The sequence below is a fragment of the Entelurus aequoreus genome, linkage group LG01, assembly GCF_033978785.1.
Source record: "Entelurus aequoreus isolate RoL-2023_Sb linkage group LG01, RoL_Eaeq_v1.1, whole genome shotgun sequence".
NCBI classification, from domain to species: Eukaryota; Metazoa; Chordata; class Actinopteri; order Syngnathiformes; family Syngnathidae; genus Entelurus; species Entelurus aequoreus.
The window spans coordinates 59,041,689-59,061,811 of NC_084731.1; the positions used below are offsets into that span (position 1 = coordinate 59,041,689).

Sequence of the window (20,123 nt, forward strand, 5' to 3'; positions counted from 1 at the left end):
AGAATGTCACCATACTTGGACTGGCAAGTTTCCCAGTCAACACTTTGTTGAGTTTTGTTAACTTTAAACTCCAAAATGATGCTTAAAAGTAGCTCTACTTCTCTATCAGTCCACATACAGGTATATAATTATTTCTTGCCGTGACCCGCTATTTTTGCTATATGCCGCCTCCGGAAATGACGTTTTGTGTCATGAGGGCAGTTCTCCTGCTTTTTTTCCCTCTTGTTTTCCTATTCCCCTCTCCTCTCGTGTCTGTCCTGTCATTAGTTTCAGGTGTGCTGCCAGTCATCCGAGCCCACCTGTTGCTAATCAACTACCAGACTTAAACCCTGGATCTCCACTCAGTCGGTGCCAGTTCGTCCGTCGCCTGCGGTAGAATCTAGCCACGAGCTCACTTACTCTGACCTTTGCCCTGAACCTTTTGTAATTCCTGTTTTTGTATTTCCTCAGGTGGAGGACAGATTTGGACCCGCTTTTCCTGGAGCTGAACTTTTGTTACAATTTATTTATTTTCTCCAGTGATTTTTTGTTATTAAATAGGGACTTTTAAGGATCTGCACTTGGATTCTCACTCTTTTTTGAAACCACAACAGTTTTGGATGTTTCTGATTGGCTAAAATGGTCTTAAGTCTTAGGCTACAGCGCCCCCAGTATTTTGGCATGCGTATGACACTCAGTGTATACGTTTGCTTGGGGACAGAGATAGTATTTTAAAGGCCTACTGAAAGCCACTACTAGCGACCACGCAGTCTGATAGTTTATATATCAATGATGAAATCTTAACATTGAAACACATGCCAATACGGCCGGGTTAACTTATAAAGTGCAATTTTAAAATTCCCGCCACACTTCCGGTTGAAAAACTCCTTTGGATAGGATTTATGCGCGTGACGTCACAAAATCCACGGAAGTGGTTGGACCCCGTCGAACCCGATACAGAAACCTCTTGTTTTCTTCGACAAAATTCCACAGTATTCTGGACATCTGTGTTGGTGAATCTTTTGCAATTTGTTTAATGAACAATGGAGGCTGCAAAGAAGAACGTTGTAGGTGGGATCGATCGGTGTATTAGCGGCTAAGTACAATACTTACAGCAACACAACAAGGACTAGCAGACGCCTAGCCGATGCTTGCCGCCAAACACACGGATGAAGTCCTTCGTCGCGCCGTCGATCGCTGGAATGCAGGTGAGCACGGCTGTTGATGGGAAGATGAGGGCTGGCTGGCGTAGGTGGAGCGCTAATGTTTTTATCATAGTTCTGTGAGGTTTCAGGCACAACACCGGTTGCTAAGTTGCTAAATTAGCCTTAGCGTCGTTAGCAACAGCATTGTTAAGCCTTACCAGGCTGAGAATTTTTAACCGTGTAGTTACATGTACATGGTTTAATAGTATTGTTGATCTTCTGTCTATCCTTCCAGTCAGGGATTTATTTATTTTGTTTCTATCTTCATTTGAGAACGATGCTATCACGTTAGCTCAGTAGCTAAGTGTGTCACCGATGTATTGTCGTGGAGATAAAAGTCACTTTAAATGTCCATTTCGCGTGCTCGACTCTCATTTTCAAGAGGATATAGTATCCGAGGTGGTTTAAAATACAAATCTGTGATCCACAATAGAAAAAGGAGAGACTGTGGAATCCAATGAGCCAGCTTGTACCTAAGTTACGGTCAGAGCGAAAAAAGATACGTCCATCACTGCCTCTCTAATCCTTCACTGTAACGTTCCTCATCTACGAATCTTTCATCCTCGCTCAAATTAATGGGGTAATCGTCGCTTTCTCGGTTCGAATCTCTCTCGCTCCATTGTAAACAAAGGAAAATTGTGAGGAATATTGCCTCCTGTGACGTCACGCTACTTCCGGTACAGGCAAGGCTTTTTTTTTATCAGCGAGCAAAAGTTGCGAACTTTATCGTCGATTTTCTCTACTAAATCCTTTCAGCAAAAATATGGCAATATCGCGAAATGATCAAGTATGACACATAGAATGGATCTGCTATTCTCGTTTAAATTAAAAAAAATCATTTCAGTAGGCCTTTAAATGCGCACGTGTGGCTGGAGATATTATTAAGACCTTAGTTTAGGCGGTAGCTCTTTGTTGCTAAGGCAGCCACCTTAGCAACAAAGCGCTGCGGGAAACCCTTATTTATATATATATATATATATATATATATATATATATATATATATATATATATACACATACTGTAGCTTATATGTATATAGAACACGCATGTCAGGTTAATTTGAGACTTTAAATGACCCAGTTAAAGTGTAAATGTGAGTGTTTTATCTATAAGTGCTCTGGGATTGACTAGTGACCAGTGCAAGGTGTATCTCGCCTCTCACCCAAAGTCAGCTGGGATAGGCTCCAGCTGACCCATGACCCTGAAAAGGATAGATAATATAAAATGAATAAAAACAAAAAGATACCTTGTTTTGTTTCAGAGCACTTTTCTCCTTCATATGAGGGCAGTCCTTCCCGGTCACCACAGACTTGATGTCACAGACCGGGACTAGAGTAGAAGGGATATTAAATATTCTTAGGATGTCTTCCAATCATCTGCTCTATTAAAGAGGACTTGTGAAATAAAGTCCACCTTCACACAAACATAGTAGTAGTGGAAAAGTTGGGCCAGAAGGTTAAGAACCCCAGGTCTAAGGCGGGGCTCAGCAACTCGCGGCTCTCGAGCCGCATGCGGCTCTTTAGCGCCACCCTAGTGGTTCCCTGGAGCATTTTTAAAAAAGGATTGAAAATGGATAAAGCTGGGGCAAAAATAATTTTTTTGTTTTAGTATGTTTTTAGTTTGAGGACAAACATGACACAAACCTTCCCAGAAAGCCCACTGTTGAATATGTTTGTGTATGCTTCACTGATGAGAGTATTTGATGAACATCGTTTGGTCCTAATTTCGGTAGTTTTTGAACTCACTATAGTGTGGACTCTGGCGCAACAGTTTGTTTACATGTAAAATCTTCCAATTCTTCTTTGTCTCATTTTGTCCACCAAACGTTTTATACTGTGTGTGAATGCACAAAGGTGATCGTTGTTGATGTTATTGACTTGTTGGAGTGCTAATCAGGCATATTTGGTCAGTGCATGACAGCAAGCTAATCAATGCTAACATGCTATTTAGGCTAGCTGTATATACATATTGCATCATTATGCTTCATTTGTAGTTATATTTGAGCTCATTTAATAACTTTTACTTTTATCCTCTTTGTATTTAATGTATATTTGCATGTCTCATGACACATTATCTGTATGTAAAATTGGCAGCATTTCCTATAGTTTGTGTGCCATGTTGTTCCAGACCACAGCAAACGTTACCTAGCCTGCCAAAGATTGTAATACATCTATTAAAAGAAGACAGCCTGACGTTTCCTTTAACTTGGACACACACATCTATACCGTTGGCCATTAAAAGCCAGTCATTTCCAGGAGTTATCACACCTTCTGAGTAGCCTCTGATTTACTAATGGTTTCTAATGTTGTAAAAATGTGTAGAATAAATAATACATTTCAACATTTCTGTCAACAAAGATTTGCTTCAGCCTGCGACAAATAGTCATTTTAATAGCAGGTTATTGTAGCTAATGTAGACACTTACGTCATGTGTTGTTTTCATTATAACACTTACGTAAGACTTTTAAAGTAATTTTGATAGTAGGCTAATATAGCTAATATAGACACATCATGTGTTGTCTTCATTATAACATTTATATAAGACTTTTAAAGTCATTTTGATAGTAGGCTATTATAGCTAATATAGACACTTACATCAGGTGTTGTCTTCATTATAACACATAGGACTTTTAAATTAATTTTGATAGTAGGCTATTATAGCTAATATAGACACATAATGTGTTGTCTTCATTATAACACTTATATAAGACTTTTAAAGTCATTTTGATAGTAGACTATTATAGCTAATATAGACACTTACATCATGTGTTGTCTTCATTACAACACTTATATAAGACTAATTTTTTGCGGCTCCAGACAGATGTGTTTTTTGTATTTTTGGTCCAATATGGCTCTTTCAACATTTTGGGTTGCCGACCCCTTGTCTAAGGGATGCTTTCATGTGCAGGTCATTTAGGGAAATGTTTATAATAAACAAGACATTTCTTAAAGAGATCATCTTTCATCAATCAATGTCTCTTACTCTTGTCGCTGAGCATCTCCAAAGGCACTTCACCCTGAGGTGATTCGTCCAGGTCCCCATAGTGCAGCACTTTGTGGTTCAAAGAGAGTCTGCAGAACCAAAACTTCTCTGCAACACAAGCGTGGAACGCTGGGAGTCAACACAAGTCACGCTCCCTCGGCGAGACAGCAAAGCGATTGTGTTGATGCGCTACCTTGCCTGCGGCGGTTCCCCACTTTCCGGAAACAGCTGCCCTCACACAGCCGATTGAGTCGTTGCTGCTTAATGAGCTCCAGAATCTCCGGCTGGATTCTCTCGCGCAGCTCGCTGCAAAAACAAAGACCACGTGAGTCAGCGGACGCTTTTCGGACGACTTGTTTCCGAGACACGTGGTTAGATGAAGTGACACGGACATGATGGGCGGGGACTGAAAGTCATCCTGGCTCATTCTCTCCGACTGTCGGAGCCGAAGTATCTCAGAGTAGCTGAGACCGCGCAGCTTGTTCTTCAGTTGGTCCAAAGACGAGGGCTTCATGGCCAGAGCTCTGGTGATCTGCTCCCGGGCCACCTGCATCACCTGTTGCCAAGGCACAAACACGCCATTGACCAGTGAGGAAAAAACCTACACAAGACTTTTTATCATTAAACTTGTCTGCAGTTGGGACTCAGAGTCATTGTGTGAATGTCCAAGCACTCAGACATATACAATTTTACACCAAACAATAATGTAGTTATTATTATTATTATTGTGTGAATGTCCAAGCACTCTCACATAAACAATTTTAAACCAAAACATCATCTATGTATTATTATTATAATTGTGCGAATGTGAAAACACTCATAAATATACAAATTTACACCAAATAATCATCAATTTATTTGTTTATTGTATATGTGTGAATGCTTAAGCACTCACACATACAATTTCACACCAAACACATCATCTATTTGTTATTATTATTATTAAGTGAATGTCCAAACATTCACACATACAATTTTACACCAAACAATCTTCTATTTATTACTATTATTGTGTGAAGGCCCAAGCACTCCTGTAACCCATATTTAAAATATCCATTGAAAACATGCATACAGTGCAAAGACTTTTATTGTGGAGGGTTACTTCCTGCCGCTCACTTCCTTTTAAGGAAGTGCTGCTCACTTCACCACCCCTCCCGTACCTGCGGTGCTGTGAGAAGCGCTTGAGAAGAAACTTGCAATATCTTCTCATTCTCCCACTTTGTAAACTTCATAATTAGGTGAGTCTTTTGCCATGGCATAATCAACGGATTTCCACAATCACAATCATGTGCCATGTCGCCAATATTATGTTAGCATCTGTTTTAGCATAGGCGCTAACCGCTGCCATTCTTCCACAGAGCTGCCATGTTCGATTAATTATCGGGCCGTTCATGGTATGTTGTTTTTGCCCTCGATTACTCAGGTAATTATGTTTTATTTTCTTCTGATCATCCAGCCGATTTATAGGCAACAGTTTAGTCTAGCAAAGTGGCAAAGTGCTTTGCACTGCTAATATGCTTTAGCCACTTTGTGGATGCACTTCAGATGGAACGCAGGTGCGTGTATTTAGGTTGTTGCGCAACACTTTAATTTATTAACTCTGCTTGACTGTTTATCAATTTTGAATGTTTGGAAAAGTACTTGATTTTGAATTATGATACATTGAGTTTCTAATAATGAGTATTATTATGAAACTGGGTTATATAAGTGCACTTGTGATTGAATTTGTAATTTAACTTGTAATTTAATTTGTAATTGAACTTGTGATTTAATTTGTAATTGAAATTGTGATTTAATTTGTAATTGAACTTGTAATTGAATTTGTAATTGATCCATGATTGAGTTTTATCACTTTAGATAAGAAATCATGATCTGTATTATTAGAAATGTATTATGAATGTTCATTTTAATTGGACTCATGATTGTATATTAATCAACATGATTAATTTTGTCATATCAATTGGTTTATTAGTACAAATAATTAGTCATTCTGGACAATGGAATGCTTACATTATGCTTTCAAGTACATATATAATGTACTTTGCTAGTGAAGAGGTAACTAGATTACTCACTTTGTTTTTTGGACTTTTAGGTCAGGTTTTTTTTCCGGGAAGGAATACCCGTTGACCCAAACAACCTGAGCTCCCTATCCACTTTCAAACTCAACTCAACAAATGGCGAGCTAAACTACTACGCGGTAGGACAAGCATGTTTTTCCTCCTCCGTGGCGAACCTTTTGGATTACTTTTGTTTTTTGAACTGAACTTTTGGACTGACACGAAAGCGTTTGCATACCTTTTGAACTGAACTGTGAACTGGTTCCGAGAAGGCAGCAGGACTGCATCTTGTATTTTTGTGTTGGGCATTTTTTTTAAGTTTGTTCCTATTGTGTCATCTGTGGCATTTATATTCTTGTGTTAATACATTTAATGCAGTCGAAACCAAAATAACTAGTTGTCGTCATCTTTCATACCACAGGCTCCTAGACGAACCATCTTCTGTCACACTGTTTACATTCTTAACCCGCCTAGCCCACGCTAGCGTTACACTCACACATATACAATTTTACACCAAATAATCATCAATTTATTATCATTAATATTAAGTGAATGTCCAAACATTCACACATATACAATTTGAAACTAAATAATCATCTATCTAATATTATTATTATTGCGTGAATGGTGTACCCCGCCTTCCGCCCGATTGTAGCTGAGATAGGCTCCAGCGCCCCCCGCGACCCCGAAGGGAATAAGCGGTAGAAAATGGATGGATGGATGGATGCCTAAACACACACACATATACGAATTTACAACAAAGCAATCTATGTATTATTATTGTATATGTGTGAATGTCCAAACAATCACACATATACAATTTTACACTCAAAAAATCATATATTTGTTATTATTATTATTAAGTGAATGTCTAAACATTCACATATATACAATTGTACACCAAAAAATCATCTATTTATTATTATTATTATTGCGTCAATATCCAAACATTCACACATAAACAATGTCACACCAAAAAATCATCTATGTATTATTATTATTATTGTTGTGTGAATGTCCAAACAATCACACATATACAATTTAACATAATTAAATCATCTATTTATTATTATTTTTGTGTGAATGTTGCGACATTCAATTTTACACCAAAAAGTCATCAATTTATTATTATTATTATTATTATTGTGTGAATGTCCAAACAATCACACATATACAATTCTACACCAAAAAAAATTCATCTATTCATTATTATTCCGACACAAATGTTTGGCGTGCTCCACAGCTCACAGGTTTAATCCGATTGGAACCATTCAAGTATCAAAACATTTGGCTCGACCAGGAGTCGTGAGCTCCCTAAAACGTGTTTTGTTTTGATTACCCAGAATTCCAAAATACCCATTCTCAATTCAAACTGTTACTAAGTCAACATCTTTCAACCAATTCAAAAAATTAAAACACCAACCCATTTATATAATCTAGGACATCTGTGCTAGTATCAATATTTTAAAAAATTCCCAAAATTTTACTGGAATTCCCATTCAAATGAACGGATGTATTCATTATTTCACAATGCCCAAAATTTTGCGCCATTTTTTACCTGATTCCAACATTTCAACCATCCACACACACACACACACACTACTCTTCCGATATATCAAATGCAAAATATGTTTTCCCTTTCTACAAATTATATTTTTTTCTGGAATTTCCAGGAATTTTCTCCCTATTAACAATAAATATAAATTGAATGCATTTCCCACATTTCTTATCCCCGTTGAAACGTTCCAATATCCACACACTCCCCTCACCTTTGATATTCAAGCCAGCATGTTTCCCGGTTTCAAAAATTCCCTGATTCTCCAGGAATTTCGCTCCATTGACAATAAATGTGAAATATAAAATCAACTGCATATCTCACATTTCTCATCTGATTCCAACAGTTCCACCATCCACACACTCCACTAACCCTGGACAATCAAACTTCCATTTTTCAAGTTAAAAACATGTCCAGGAATTACCGGTTTTCCAAAGCCCTATTTATACCTTTTCCTGGAAAGTTTTCACAGTCCACATTTTTCAACCAATTCCAACCATTCCACCATCAAAACATTCCTCTCAGTTGCGACAACAAAAGTTCCTATTTTGTCTTCGTACAAATTCCAGGCTTTCCCGAAATTCCTAAATACCCATTCTCAGTTCAAACTGTTAGTATGTCAACATCTTTCAACCGATTCGAAAAATCCTAACACCAACCCTTTCATATAATCTAGGACAATTGTGATAGTATTAAAAAATTCCACAAATGTTACCGGAATTCCCAAATTTCCAGGAAATTCCCATTCAAATGAATGGATGTTTTCATTGTTTTACAATGCCCAAAATGTTGTGCCATTTTTGCCTGATTCCAACATTTCAACCATCCACACACACACTACTCTTTTGATATATCGGACGCAAAATATGTTTTCCCTTTCCCCAAATTCCCAGTTTTCCAAGAATTTCCAGGAATTAAATATAAATCGACTGCATATCCCACATTTCTCATCCTATTTGAATCGTTCCACCATCCACACACTCAACTTACCCTGGACAATCAAACTACCACTTTTTCAAGTTAAAAAAAATTCCATGAATTCCCGGTTTTTCAAAGCACCTAATTTCACCTTTTCCTGGAAAGTTTTCACAGTACTAATTTTTCAACGGCTTTTGACCATTTTACCTTCAAATCATATCTCTTAGTTGGGACAACGAAAGTATTTTTTTGGTACAAATTCCCAGGTTTCCCGAAATTCTAAGAATTCTGAAATACCCATTCTCAATTCAAACTGTTACTACGTCAATAATTTTCAACCAATTAAAAAAAATTGTAACACCAACCCATACATATCAACTAGGACACTTTTGCTAGTATCAATATTTTCAAAAAATTCCACAAATTTTACTGGAATTCCCAAGTTTCCAGGAAATTCCCATTTTACAATGCCCACATTTGTGTGCAATTTTTACCTGATTCCAACAATTCAACCATCCACACACACACCACTCTTCGGATATATCGAACGCAAAACATGTTTTCCCTTTCCCAAATTCCTGGCTTTCCCGGAATTTCCCGGAATTTTCTCCCTATTGACAATATATACAAATCGACTGCATATCCCACATTTCTCATCTGATTTGAACCGTTGCACCATCCTCACACTCCAATCTCTCTGGACATTCAAGCATTTCAGTTCCGCACGGGCACAAAAGGAATTGCAAATTGTAATTCATAACCTAATTATGTCAGCAAACAACTTTCCTCATCTCAAGTCATTTAGATTCCCAATGAAGTAGAGACGTATTATTCTGCAACAATAGATCGCTGCGACTTGTTGATGTGCAGGAAGCGCTCTGAATTGCAATCGACAGCATTAAGAATTTAACTGTCGTGTAATATTAATTGTAGCAAAAGCCTTTCAGCCGTCTACTCCGATGGGACACGCACGCGTGCACACACACACACACACACACACACACACACACACACACACACACACACACACACACACACACACACACACACACACACACACACACACACACACACACACCCACGCACTGCAATGAGCAGCATTTAGAGCGATAAACACACTTTGTTCACGTTCACACAGAGCAATGGAGCGAAATATGATATAATGAGGACTTCACACTGTGAACACTTTCTTCTCGTGGAAAGGGGGTTCCTCGCTGTTTGGAATAATAAGACGTGCATAATATACAAACATTTTGGAGTGTGTTTGTAACAATTTGGGTATGAATAATTTTCTTTGTGTGCATGGAGTAGAAATTCAGCAAAGTCGCAGCCATTCAAACAGGAGCTGCTGGTCTGAGGGCAATGAATAACCAAATGTAAACATAAATATCCAACAATAAACATGTTCTCTGACTGTGTGCATGAAAACTGAGCATTATTCAAATATTTTTCTGTAACTGAGTCTCATTAGAATGTGCAGGCAAACCTAATAAAACCTAACAGACGCTACTCAATTACATTATATTTTCAGGAAACCTTACTGAGCATTTAAATAGTTGGCTTTGTCATTCCAGAAATATGCATTTCATTGCTTTTGCTCAAATATAGCATTGATTTGCTCCTTGAGTTAAGACAAGATAAGATCGGAGAAAAGAAGATGTTTTTACAGTAGTGCTGCTAAATGATTGACTAACTTCATCAGATGAAATGGTAAATGGTCTCTATTTATATAGTCTTTTACTATACAAAGCACTTTACATGATACGTCACATTCACACACTGATGGCCAAGATGCCATGCAAGGCGCGGAATCAAACCTGGAACCCTCAAGCTGCTGGCACGGCCGCTCTACCATCTGCGCTAATTTGTTAATTAGATTAATTTAGATTATCATCAATTACTTGTTTACATACTTCAAATTAACCCATAAAAATAACATTTTCATACAAATTAAATTTTATGGCAGGGCCTCAAATTTTTACTTTTTAAGGTCAAGGCAAGTGTCGCATTAAATATATATATATATGTATAAATAAACTGTTTTTTTAATTCATTATTAAAATAAACTTGTCATTTTTTTGTCATTTGATGATTCCTTTATTTATATTTTTACATTGTAATAGAGGGAGGTATTTAAAAAAACCAAAAATGTTTATTATGTATATTTATATGTAGATGTAGATGCTGTATCAGGACAGATCCATTAAGAGTTTGAGCAGAAATATGTCATAGGAATTAACTATACACAATAACACATTAACAAAATGCTGTGTCACATGTATGTTTTTTGAAGTAATACCTTTGTAACATGAAAAAAACACAAGTAATGTAAAAAAAAACCTTGTGTTTAATTATTGATACTAAAATAAAACACAAAGCAGTTTGGCTAATGAAGAAGTGTAACAAACAAGCTTTGTTCTCTTTGTTCAGTACAATCGTTTGGCCAACAAAAATAAAGGAGTGATACCTCTCACATCGAATACACAATCTTCACTACCATCGTTCAGTTCAATGAGATGACGAAACATTTTAGCTAGTATTAATGTTATTGGAACACTGATACAGTTTGCAGTTAAAGGACGAGTGAGCATCCCAGTAAACAAACGAAAGACTTTATAAACAAGTTGTGACAACGTTCACGACATATCACCTGCTGCATAGTAATTCTGAGTCCCAGCAGCTGACGGAAGGACGCCAGCTGCACGTTCAAAATGAAACCGCAACATCAAATATGTTCCTCCTCCAACAGCATTGCGCTCTTAATCGCATACAGAGACTGAAAATGGGACCCATTACCTCCCTGCTTGGCACTTAACATCAAGGGTTGGAATTGGGGGTTAAATCACCAAAAATGATTCCCGGGCGCGGCCACCGCTGCTGCCCACTGCTCCCCTCACCTCCCAGGGGGTGAACAAGGGGATGGGTCAAATGCAAAGGACAAATTTCACCACACTTAAGTGTGTGTGTGACAATCATTGGTACTTTAACTTTAACTCCACGGAAGTAGAAGCGAGAAGTGAAACGAAGCGATCGGCTTCATTTTCAAAGCAAAGTCTGTGAAGCCAAAGTAGAGCCAAACAGCTCTAGTGCGCATGCGCAGATACTGTGGCGCTTCATTATTCAGGAAGTAAGCAGTCGCCTAAAATGCGTTAATAAATGGCGGGTTTTCGGTAATTAAAAATTTCAAAGGTATTACTAACCATCTGGAATTTTATCGTGGTTTATCATTATACCGTTTATCGTTACATTCCTAGTTGAGAAGAAAATGTAGGGTGCATGTAAAGCCGTTCTTGTCCGTGAAAAAAACACCTTCCTTACTAGGGTTGGGTATCGAGTATCGAGTATCGATTGGAACCGGGACTAACTTTCCGATTCTCCCGGAATCGTTCAAAAGTTTAAATTTCGATTACTATTTTCGATACCAGTCCACCGACCGGAAAAAAATATGTCCGCCGAACCGGAAGAAGAAGCCCCGGACACCAACGAAGAAGCGCCCACCGCCGGAAGTGTTAGCATAGCCGAGCGAGTCAGTCAAGCTCAAGCATGGATAGCGGGCGTCGGCGGTCGAAAGTGTGGCTTTACTTTACAAAAAAAAATTAAATAACCGCGAAATAACAGAGCTCCATGTCCATCAAGAAACGAGTGGAGAGAGAGAGCTGCAGATGTACCAGGACGTTCCACCGATACTTATGTCTGACGACCCTGATGCATGGTGGTGGAGCCAACAAAAGACTTATCCTTTGCTGTCATATCTCGCTTTCTCCTATTTATGCGTTCAAGCTTCTTCCACACCCAGCGAACGTGTATTTTCCACAGCAGGAGACACTATCTGTCCAGAACGCTCACGCATCCTGCCTGAGAAGGCGGATATGGTCATTTTCCTAAACAAAAACTGTCTCTGATTTTATACTGTACCTGTTGTTAATCTGGACTGGGTTTTTCAAGTTGTTTCTTATTGTTTATTTGCTTTTCTGCACCAGGTTAGCCCATCAGTGGGAGCACGGTAACATTTTTAAGTACCTGCAGCATCATACACTTGTGTGTGTAAATGTGTTTTCATGAGGTTTCCTGCAGCATCATACACTTGTGTGTAAATGTGTTTTCATGAGGTTTTCAAAAATAAAGCTCTCTTGAGGAAAGTGTACCCCTGGGAAAATGTATTCATAATTTATAATATTTATATTCAAGTTCATAGATTTGATATTTATATTCTAGTTGAAAACAGCCCTGTGAGGAATTTATAGTAAAGTTCATAAAAAGTTAATAGAATTAAAATTGATGGAGAATGTCAGACTATTTCATTCAGAAAGACTGTAGGTTAGCTAGCTCGTTTAAAATATCCTAAACTTTTTTTTGACCCTGCCTCTTAAAAGAATCGGAATTGAGAATCGTCAGGAATCGGAATCGAAACAAAGAATCGGAATTGGAATCGGAATCGTTCGAATTCAAACGATACCCAACCCTATTCCTTACCTTGTTGAAGTCCTCAGCAGTGGCCCTCATCTCCTTCCAGGTCTTATTCAGCAGCTGAATGCAGACACAGAAGAACTCCTCCCACGCCCGGTCATGGGTGAAGAACATGGGATGGTAGTCGTTGCAGCCTTCGTTGGCTGGGGGCCACAACACAGAAAGGTGTGCATAGTACCGGGGACTCCATCTTTGGTCCAAACACACTTACGCAGTTCTCCAACTTGGAGGATCTCACAAAGGACCCGGGTGAGCTCGATAGCGCAGCGGCCGAAGGGACATTCGTGCTTGTCCTCGCGACTGCTGTTCTCCAGGACGATCTGAGGAGTCGGGAGGCGTGTTACCCGGGGACTTCTTTATGGGCCGGGTTTGTCAGGACCTACCCGGATGTACGTGTCCTGGTGGACCTTGGCCAGGTACAGCATGTTGTCCAGAGCCAACATCCCAGGAGGAGTCTGAGTGAAGTCCATTGCAGGGTTCAAGTGGTTCTGCCAGGCAGACAGGAGTTTATCAGTAAATATTAAAACTTTTGGAGGATTTGCACAATTTACCGTGAAACCCAGCATCTTATAATCCTTGGCGTACAAGGCCTTTCTTTTCTCTGTACCAGTGGGGTCATTTTCTCCATCAAAGGCAATCCTCCGCAGCTCAAAAATGACGTCTCTCTGAGTCTGGGTCACAGAAATCAGCACAATTAGAGCGGAGCATCTCAACAGGAACTTTTCACACGCAGGAACTCCAAAGAATAAAGTTTGTAGGGAGCACCTAGGACAGGGGTTCTAACTTTTCCCCTACAGAGTATTAACACTGAATTACAAAACCCAAAACCAGTGAAGTCGGCACATTGTATTAATGGTAAATAAAAACGAAATACAATGATTTGCAAATTCCTTTCAATTGAATAGACTGCAAAGACAACATACTTAACGTTCGAACTGGTAAACTTTGTTATTTTTTTGCAAATTTTAGCTCATTTGGAATTTGATGCCTGCAACATGTTTCAAAAAAGCTGGCACAAGTGGCAAAAAAGACTGAGAAAGTTGAGGAATGCTCATCAAACACTTATTTGGAACATCCCACTAGTGAACAGGCTAATTGGGAACAGGTGGGTGCTATGATTGGGTATAAAAGCAGGTTCCATGAAATGCTCAGTCATTCACAAACAAGGATGGGGCGAGGGTTACCACTTTGTGAACAAATGCGTGAGCAAATTGTCCAACAGTTTAAGAACAACATTTCTCAATGAGCTATTGCAAGGAATTTAAGGATTTCCCCATCCAAGGTCTGTAATATCATCAACAGGTCCAGAGAATCTGGAGAACTCACTGCACGTAAGCAACAATGCCCGTGACCTTCGATCCCTCAGGCGGTACTGCATCAAAAGGCGACATCAGTGTGTAAAGGATATCACCACATGAGCTCAGAACACTTCAGAAAACCACTGTCAGTAAATACAGTTTTGTTGTGTAAAAATAAATTAACTAAATTAATCATTAATATGTTTCTTAACTAAACTGTCAATATCAATAAACTGCAAATGAAAATACATTTTCACCACTTTAGTCATAATTTTTGCACTTCAATAATTACATTAACCCATTTACAGTTTCCAACCTTGTCAAGTGATATGAAAGCGTGTGTTAATCACAAAGAATATTACTTATTTACACATAAACCTTAGGCTTAGGTCAGGCTGATTAGGAAATAAATACTAACCAAATATGCTGCATAAGAAAGGACTCATAAATAAATGTACATACAATTATGTTGTGCTAAAATAAATGAACTAAATTAATCATTAATATGTTTCTTAACTAAACTGTCAATACCATAAACTGCAAATAAAAATACAGTTTCACCACTTTAGTCATCCTTTTTGCGCTTTAAAAACTTCTCTATGACGTCTGTTTGTTTGTCATTACTGCCACAAGTGGTGGAAGAGTGTATTACAACTGAATACCGCTGCCACCCATGCGGCTCATTGTGGAGAAATATATATTTTTGGTGGCCCTCTAGGGGGCGCTCGCGGCCCAACAATGGACCCTATAGTTAGGAACTTAGGTGGGTAGAGTAGCCAGAAATGTAAAGTAAGAGTACTGTTACTTTAGAGATTTATTACTCAAGTAAAAGTAAGGAGTAGTCACCCAAATATTTACTTGAGTAAAAGTAAAAAGTATGCTGTGAAAAAACTTCTCAAGTACTGAGTAACTGATGAGTAACCTGTTCGTTTAATGAAGACAACAAATAATGCACAAAAACAGCAATGAGCAAATTTAGAGCCAGGAATATCTCTTAAGCAACTAAAACAATAATATATATTAAATAATAATACATTAACAAAAAAAAAATTAAGGCAAATTGAGCCACAATAACTTAACAGCAGTGAAGTGAAGTGAAGTGAATTATATTTATATAGCGGTTTTCTCAAGTGACTCAAAGCGCTTTACATTGTGAAACCCAATATCTAAGTTACATTTTTAAACCAGTGTGGGTGGCACTGGGAGCAGGTGGGTAAAGTGTCTTGCCCAAGGACACAACGGCAGTGACTAGGATGGCGGAAGCGGGGATCGAACCTGCAACCCTTGAAGTTGCTGGCACGGCCACCAACCGAGCTATACCGCCCCATAACAGCACCATAGGCTCAGTAGGCAGAGATTACAAAGGAAAATAAAAAGTTAGCCTTTACGCAAACCATAAACTGATAGGTGTGGGCTGCACCTGGGAACACACTGATTGGTGTTTCTATGCATGCGTGTGTGTGTGCGACTGTGCGTGTGTGTGTGTGTGTGTCTAAGAGGCTGCAGTGCGTTAATAAATGTCCCCACACGATGTACATTTGACAGTGATTCATAGCAGGGAAGCTAACATCAGCCTACGGTGACAGCCAAAATATATACTAAGGTTACTTACAGCGATGTGCTTCCTCAAATTTGACGTTGAGTTCATGTAAGCTTAAGCTTGTTAATCATGTGACCGCCTGGCTCTGTTTGATTGGTGAAACGGAGTCAAACATCACCAGTGACTGTATTTGATTGGTAAAACACAGGCATGCGATAGATCCTACTTTGAAGGTCTGTCTGACAAACCAAAACAAACAAAGCGTGCATTAGCAGATCGATAAAAATCAGTAGCGAGCTGAATGTAGATAAATGGAACGGAGTAAAAGTAGCGTTTCTTCTCTATAAATATACTCAAGTAAAAGTAAAAGTGTGTTGCATTAAAACTACTCTTAGAAGTACAATTTATCCCAAAAGTTACTCAAGTAGATGTAACGGAGTAGATGTAACGGAGTAAATGTAGCGTGTTACTACCCACTTCTGGTTAGGAAACACTGTTCTAAGCAACATTGTCCGTGGTTAACATCTCAAAACTCTCCTACTTGACAAAATTAACTTGCCGCATTTTTCTATTCAATTTATTTATATTTCAAAGCTTGTAGTTTGCCACAGAGATTTGATTGCGATTGAGTTTTTTTTATGTACATTTAAATTAAACTGTGGTTTCTCAGTGGTCATCAATGTGTCCCTTCAATACATAATAAAGCAATATTGATCAGAAAATAGGTCATGTTTTTTCCCCTGGAAATTCTGAAAAAGACATCTTATAGTCAGAGTTTAGATCAGGTGTGTCAAACTGTTTTTTATTGAGGGCCACATTGCAGTTCTGGCAGTGAATATATATCAATTATAATGTACAACCCCCTATTACACAATACCCTATGGATTTCATTATTAAATTTTTTTTTTTTTTACATACAAAATAATGGAAAACATACTTGCTTTTGATACGGGGGCCATTTTGATATATTTTTGTTTTGTAAAAAATAATAAAAAAATAAACATTATATATGTTTAAAGACAAAACTTAGTGTCATCTTTGTGTTACAGGTGACACAAAGTAGTAGTATTACTTATTACACAAGTAAAAAAAACAACAGTAAAAGTACAAAAAGAGTGAAGAAAGTAATAAGAAAAAGCTGAAATGTTGATACTAATAATGTACACTTGTAATAGAATGCTAAGTTGGTCTTTAAATAAAGTATAATGAATCCCCTTTTTTATCATTTTTTAAATTTAATTTTCCAAAATAAAAAAAAACAATCAATCACCCCGCATACTTTGACTTTTCAGTATGAGACCCTTGGTGGAAGAAGTTTGGACACGCCTGAGTTATCAGTATCACATTTTTAACTTTTTTTCACATTACATTACAAATTTTAGCGCTTTCTTTTTACATTTTTACTGTTATTTTTTTATCCAACAATATTCCCAAGGGAACACTTTGGACACCCCTGTGTTAATACGATAGCTTTTTGCATGGTCAGGTTGTTTCCAAGTTTAAAAGGCATATCATTTTGCAAAATTTAAATCCTTCAAAATTGAAGGAACGAATACGCTAAGGAAGAAATATTAAGTGCTTTATTGATGCACATAATTTGCAGGCTATTTGCGGGCCACAAGAAACAATGTGGCGGCCCAGATCTGGCCCCCGAGCCTTGAGTTTGACTGACAAGGTTCAGCGATTTATGCAGTCACAGTTGTGAATAAAATCACTGTCAGTTTTTGGAAATAATAATAATAATAATTATTATTATTATATTAATAGTAATCATAATAATAATAATGATAATAATATTAATAATAATAGCAATAACGATAATAATATAGTAATAATGATAAAAATAATAATGATAATAATAATAACAGTAACAATTTTAATAACAATAATAGTAATAATGATAATAATAATAATGATAGTAAAAATAATAACAATAATAATAGTAATAATGATAACAATAATAATCATAATAATCAAAATAACAATAGTAATAATGGTATAATAATAATAATAATGATCATAATAATAATATTAATGATAATAATAATGATGATAATAATAATAATAATAATAATAATAATAATAATAGTAAAAAAAAAATATATAATAATAATAATGATGATGATAATCCATCCATCCATCCATTTTCTACCACTTATCCCTTTTTGGGGTCGTGGGGGTGCTGGAGCCTAATGATAATAATAATGATAAATAATAAAAATAGGTGGTTGTCCCCAAACAAATAAGAGTGTTTCTTCCTGTCACTAATGGTCATCAATGAGAGAATTGTTGACTGGCTGACAAACATGTTAGCAGTTTTTCATTCCACTCATAGTAAAAACTTAATTTTACATGAATCATTTTGTCTTCATTTTCCAAAAATAGGTCTTCAAGAAAAAGGGGCTGTCTTACATTCAGGTCAAATAACATCTTTTTTTAAGGCTGCAACAACGAATCGATGAGAAAAAAGCATTGATTTATCATTTGTTAATCTTTTAATGTGTGAAAATGATAAAACATGAAACAAAATGATAAAACTCCTGACTGCACGGAGTGCTCGGAACTTTAAATGCACAGAAATAGTTTCCGCACGGCCCGTGCAAAAAAACGCACAAGAGAGCGGTAGTGTAAGGATGACACATTTTTTTTAAATTAATGCACACATGTTGAAGGTGCAGTTTAAATACTGATGATGTACATTTATTAGCAAAAGAATGGAGGTTACAGCAAGCATAAACATTGTTTTCTATTTCAACTGTGTGAGGTTATAAAGTGTTATATTCGATTACTAATTGAACAACTATTGGTAGAGTACTCGACTACTAAAATAATCAACAGCTGCAGCCCTAATATTTTTTCAAAAGCATGAAAATTCTTATTTTTGTTCTTACCTGGTCGTTGGGGTCCATTTTGGTCATCATCCGCTCCTCCAAAAGGTTGAAGGTCAACACCTGGAGCACATACAGCTGATGGGCCATCTCTGCTTTGATTGGTCGATTCCCTCTGACGATATGCTGGGGGGAAACATAACAGAGATAAATGTGTGGGAATTACAAACAGATATTCCAATTATCGCCTTGATTGAATGAACTACACAGTTTCCTGTAGTCGCTAAGAGCAAATAACCACCATGCTCCTCCATGTGGTGTGCCCCAAGGGTCAGTTTTAGGTCCTCAGGGGAGATGGAATCACTTTGCAGAGTTCTGCTGATGTCTCCTGAGGACACACAACTAATGAGTGTTTTAGATCTTACAGCTTGGATGGCGAAAAAACTTTCTCCAGCTTCACCAGGCCAAAGACTGAGGTTTCATCATCGGTCCTGGGGCCCAGAGAGAGGAACGTTTACCAAAAATACACTCACTTTCTTTTCATCTATCTTTGCAAGTGAAGAATATGAGTGTAATTTGTGACTCTGAGCTTGGTTTTTATCACACACATTAAATCCACTCCTAAAATTGGGTTTTATCATCCTAAAAATATAGCCAGCGTCCAGCGGCAATGCATGCTTTTATGACCAGTCGTATTGATGAACGTAATGTCCCGATTCCTGCTCTTCCTAAAAAAAAAAAAAGTACAAAAGCACTTTATTTACTCCAAAACTCAGCCGATCGTATGCTGACAAAGACCAGAAGGCAGGCCCATGTTACACCAGTTTTAAAATCACTGCATTGGCTCTGAGTGTGACCCCAGAATCCATTTTAAAATTGTATTCTACTGTCAAAATACAGTAAATATTGAACATATTACATATTGTTATGAAGGTGTCTGTTACTACATTATATACATAATTGCAGTGTGTATATTTTACATATTACATATTGTTATGAAGGAGTCTGTTACTACATTATGTATATACTTGTGTGTATATTGTACATATTACATAATGTTAAGAAGGAGTCTGTTACTACATTATACAGTATATATACTTGCAGTGTGTAAATTGTACATATTACATATTGTTATGAAGGAGTCTGTTACTACATTATATATATACTTGCAGTGCGTATATTGTACATATTACATATTGTTATGAGGTGTCTGTTACTACATTATATTATACTTGCAGTGTGTATATTGTACATATTACACATTGTAATGAAGGAGTCTGTTACTACATTATA

At 37.4% G+C, this 20,123-nt stretch overlaps 1 protein-coding gene across 9 annotated transcripts in view; it reads right to left on the reverse strand.

The window, feature by feature from the left end:
* Nucleotides 1-20,123, reverse strand: part of LOC133655071 (engulfment and cell motility protein 2) — a 164,193-nt gene that overhangs the window by 23,524 nt on the left and 120,546 nt on the right. For 8 of the 9 annotated variants that reach the window (XM_062054994.1, XM_062054987.1, XM_062055000.1 and 5 more), the window contains 9 exons: nt 18,894-19,016; nt 13,716-13,835; nt 13,548-13,652; nt 13,376-13,484; nt 13,171-13,307; nt 4,560-4,723; nt 4,361-4,473; nt 4,168-4,275; nt 2,432-2,514 (listed from right to left, as the gene is read on the reverse strand). In XM_062054994.1, the coding sequence (XP_061910978.1) occupies nt 2,432-2,514; nt 4,168-4,275; nt 4,361-4,473; nt 4,560-4,723; nt 13,171-13,307; nt 13,376-13,484; nt 13,548-13,652; nt 13,716-13,835; nt 18,894-19,016 (1,062 nt within the window). Of the gene's footprint in view, nt 1-2,431; nt 2,515-4,167; nt 4,276-4,360; nt 4,474-4,559; nt 4,724-13,170; nt 13,308-13,375; nt 13,485-13,547; nt 13,653-13,715; nt 13,836-18,893; nt 19,017-19,131; nt 19,219-20,123 lie in introns of all 9 variants that reach the window. The other variant, XM_062055019.1, reaches the window with a different exon arrangement.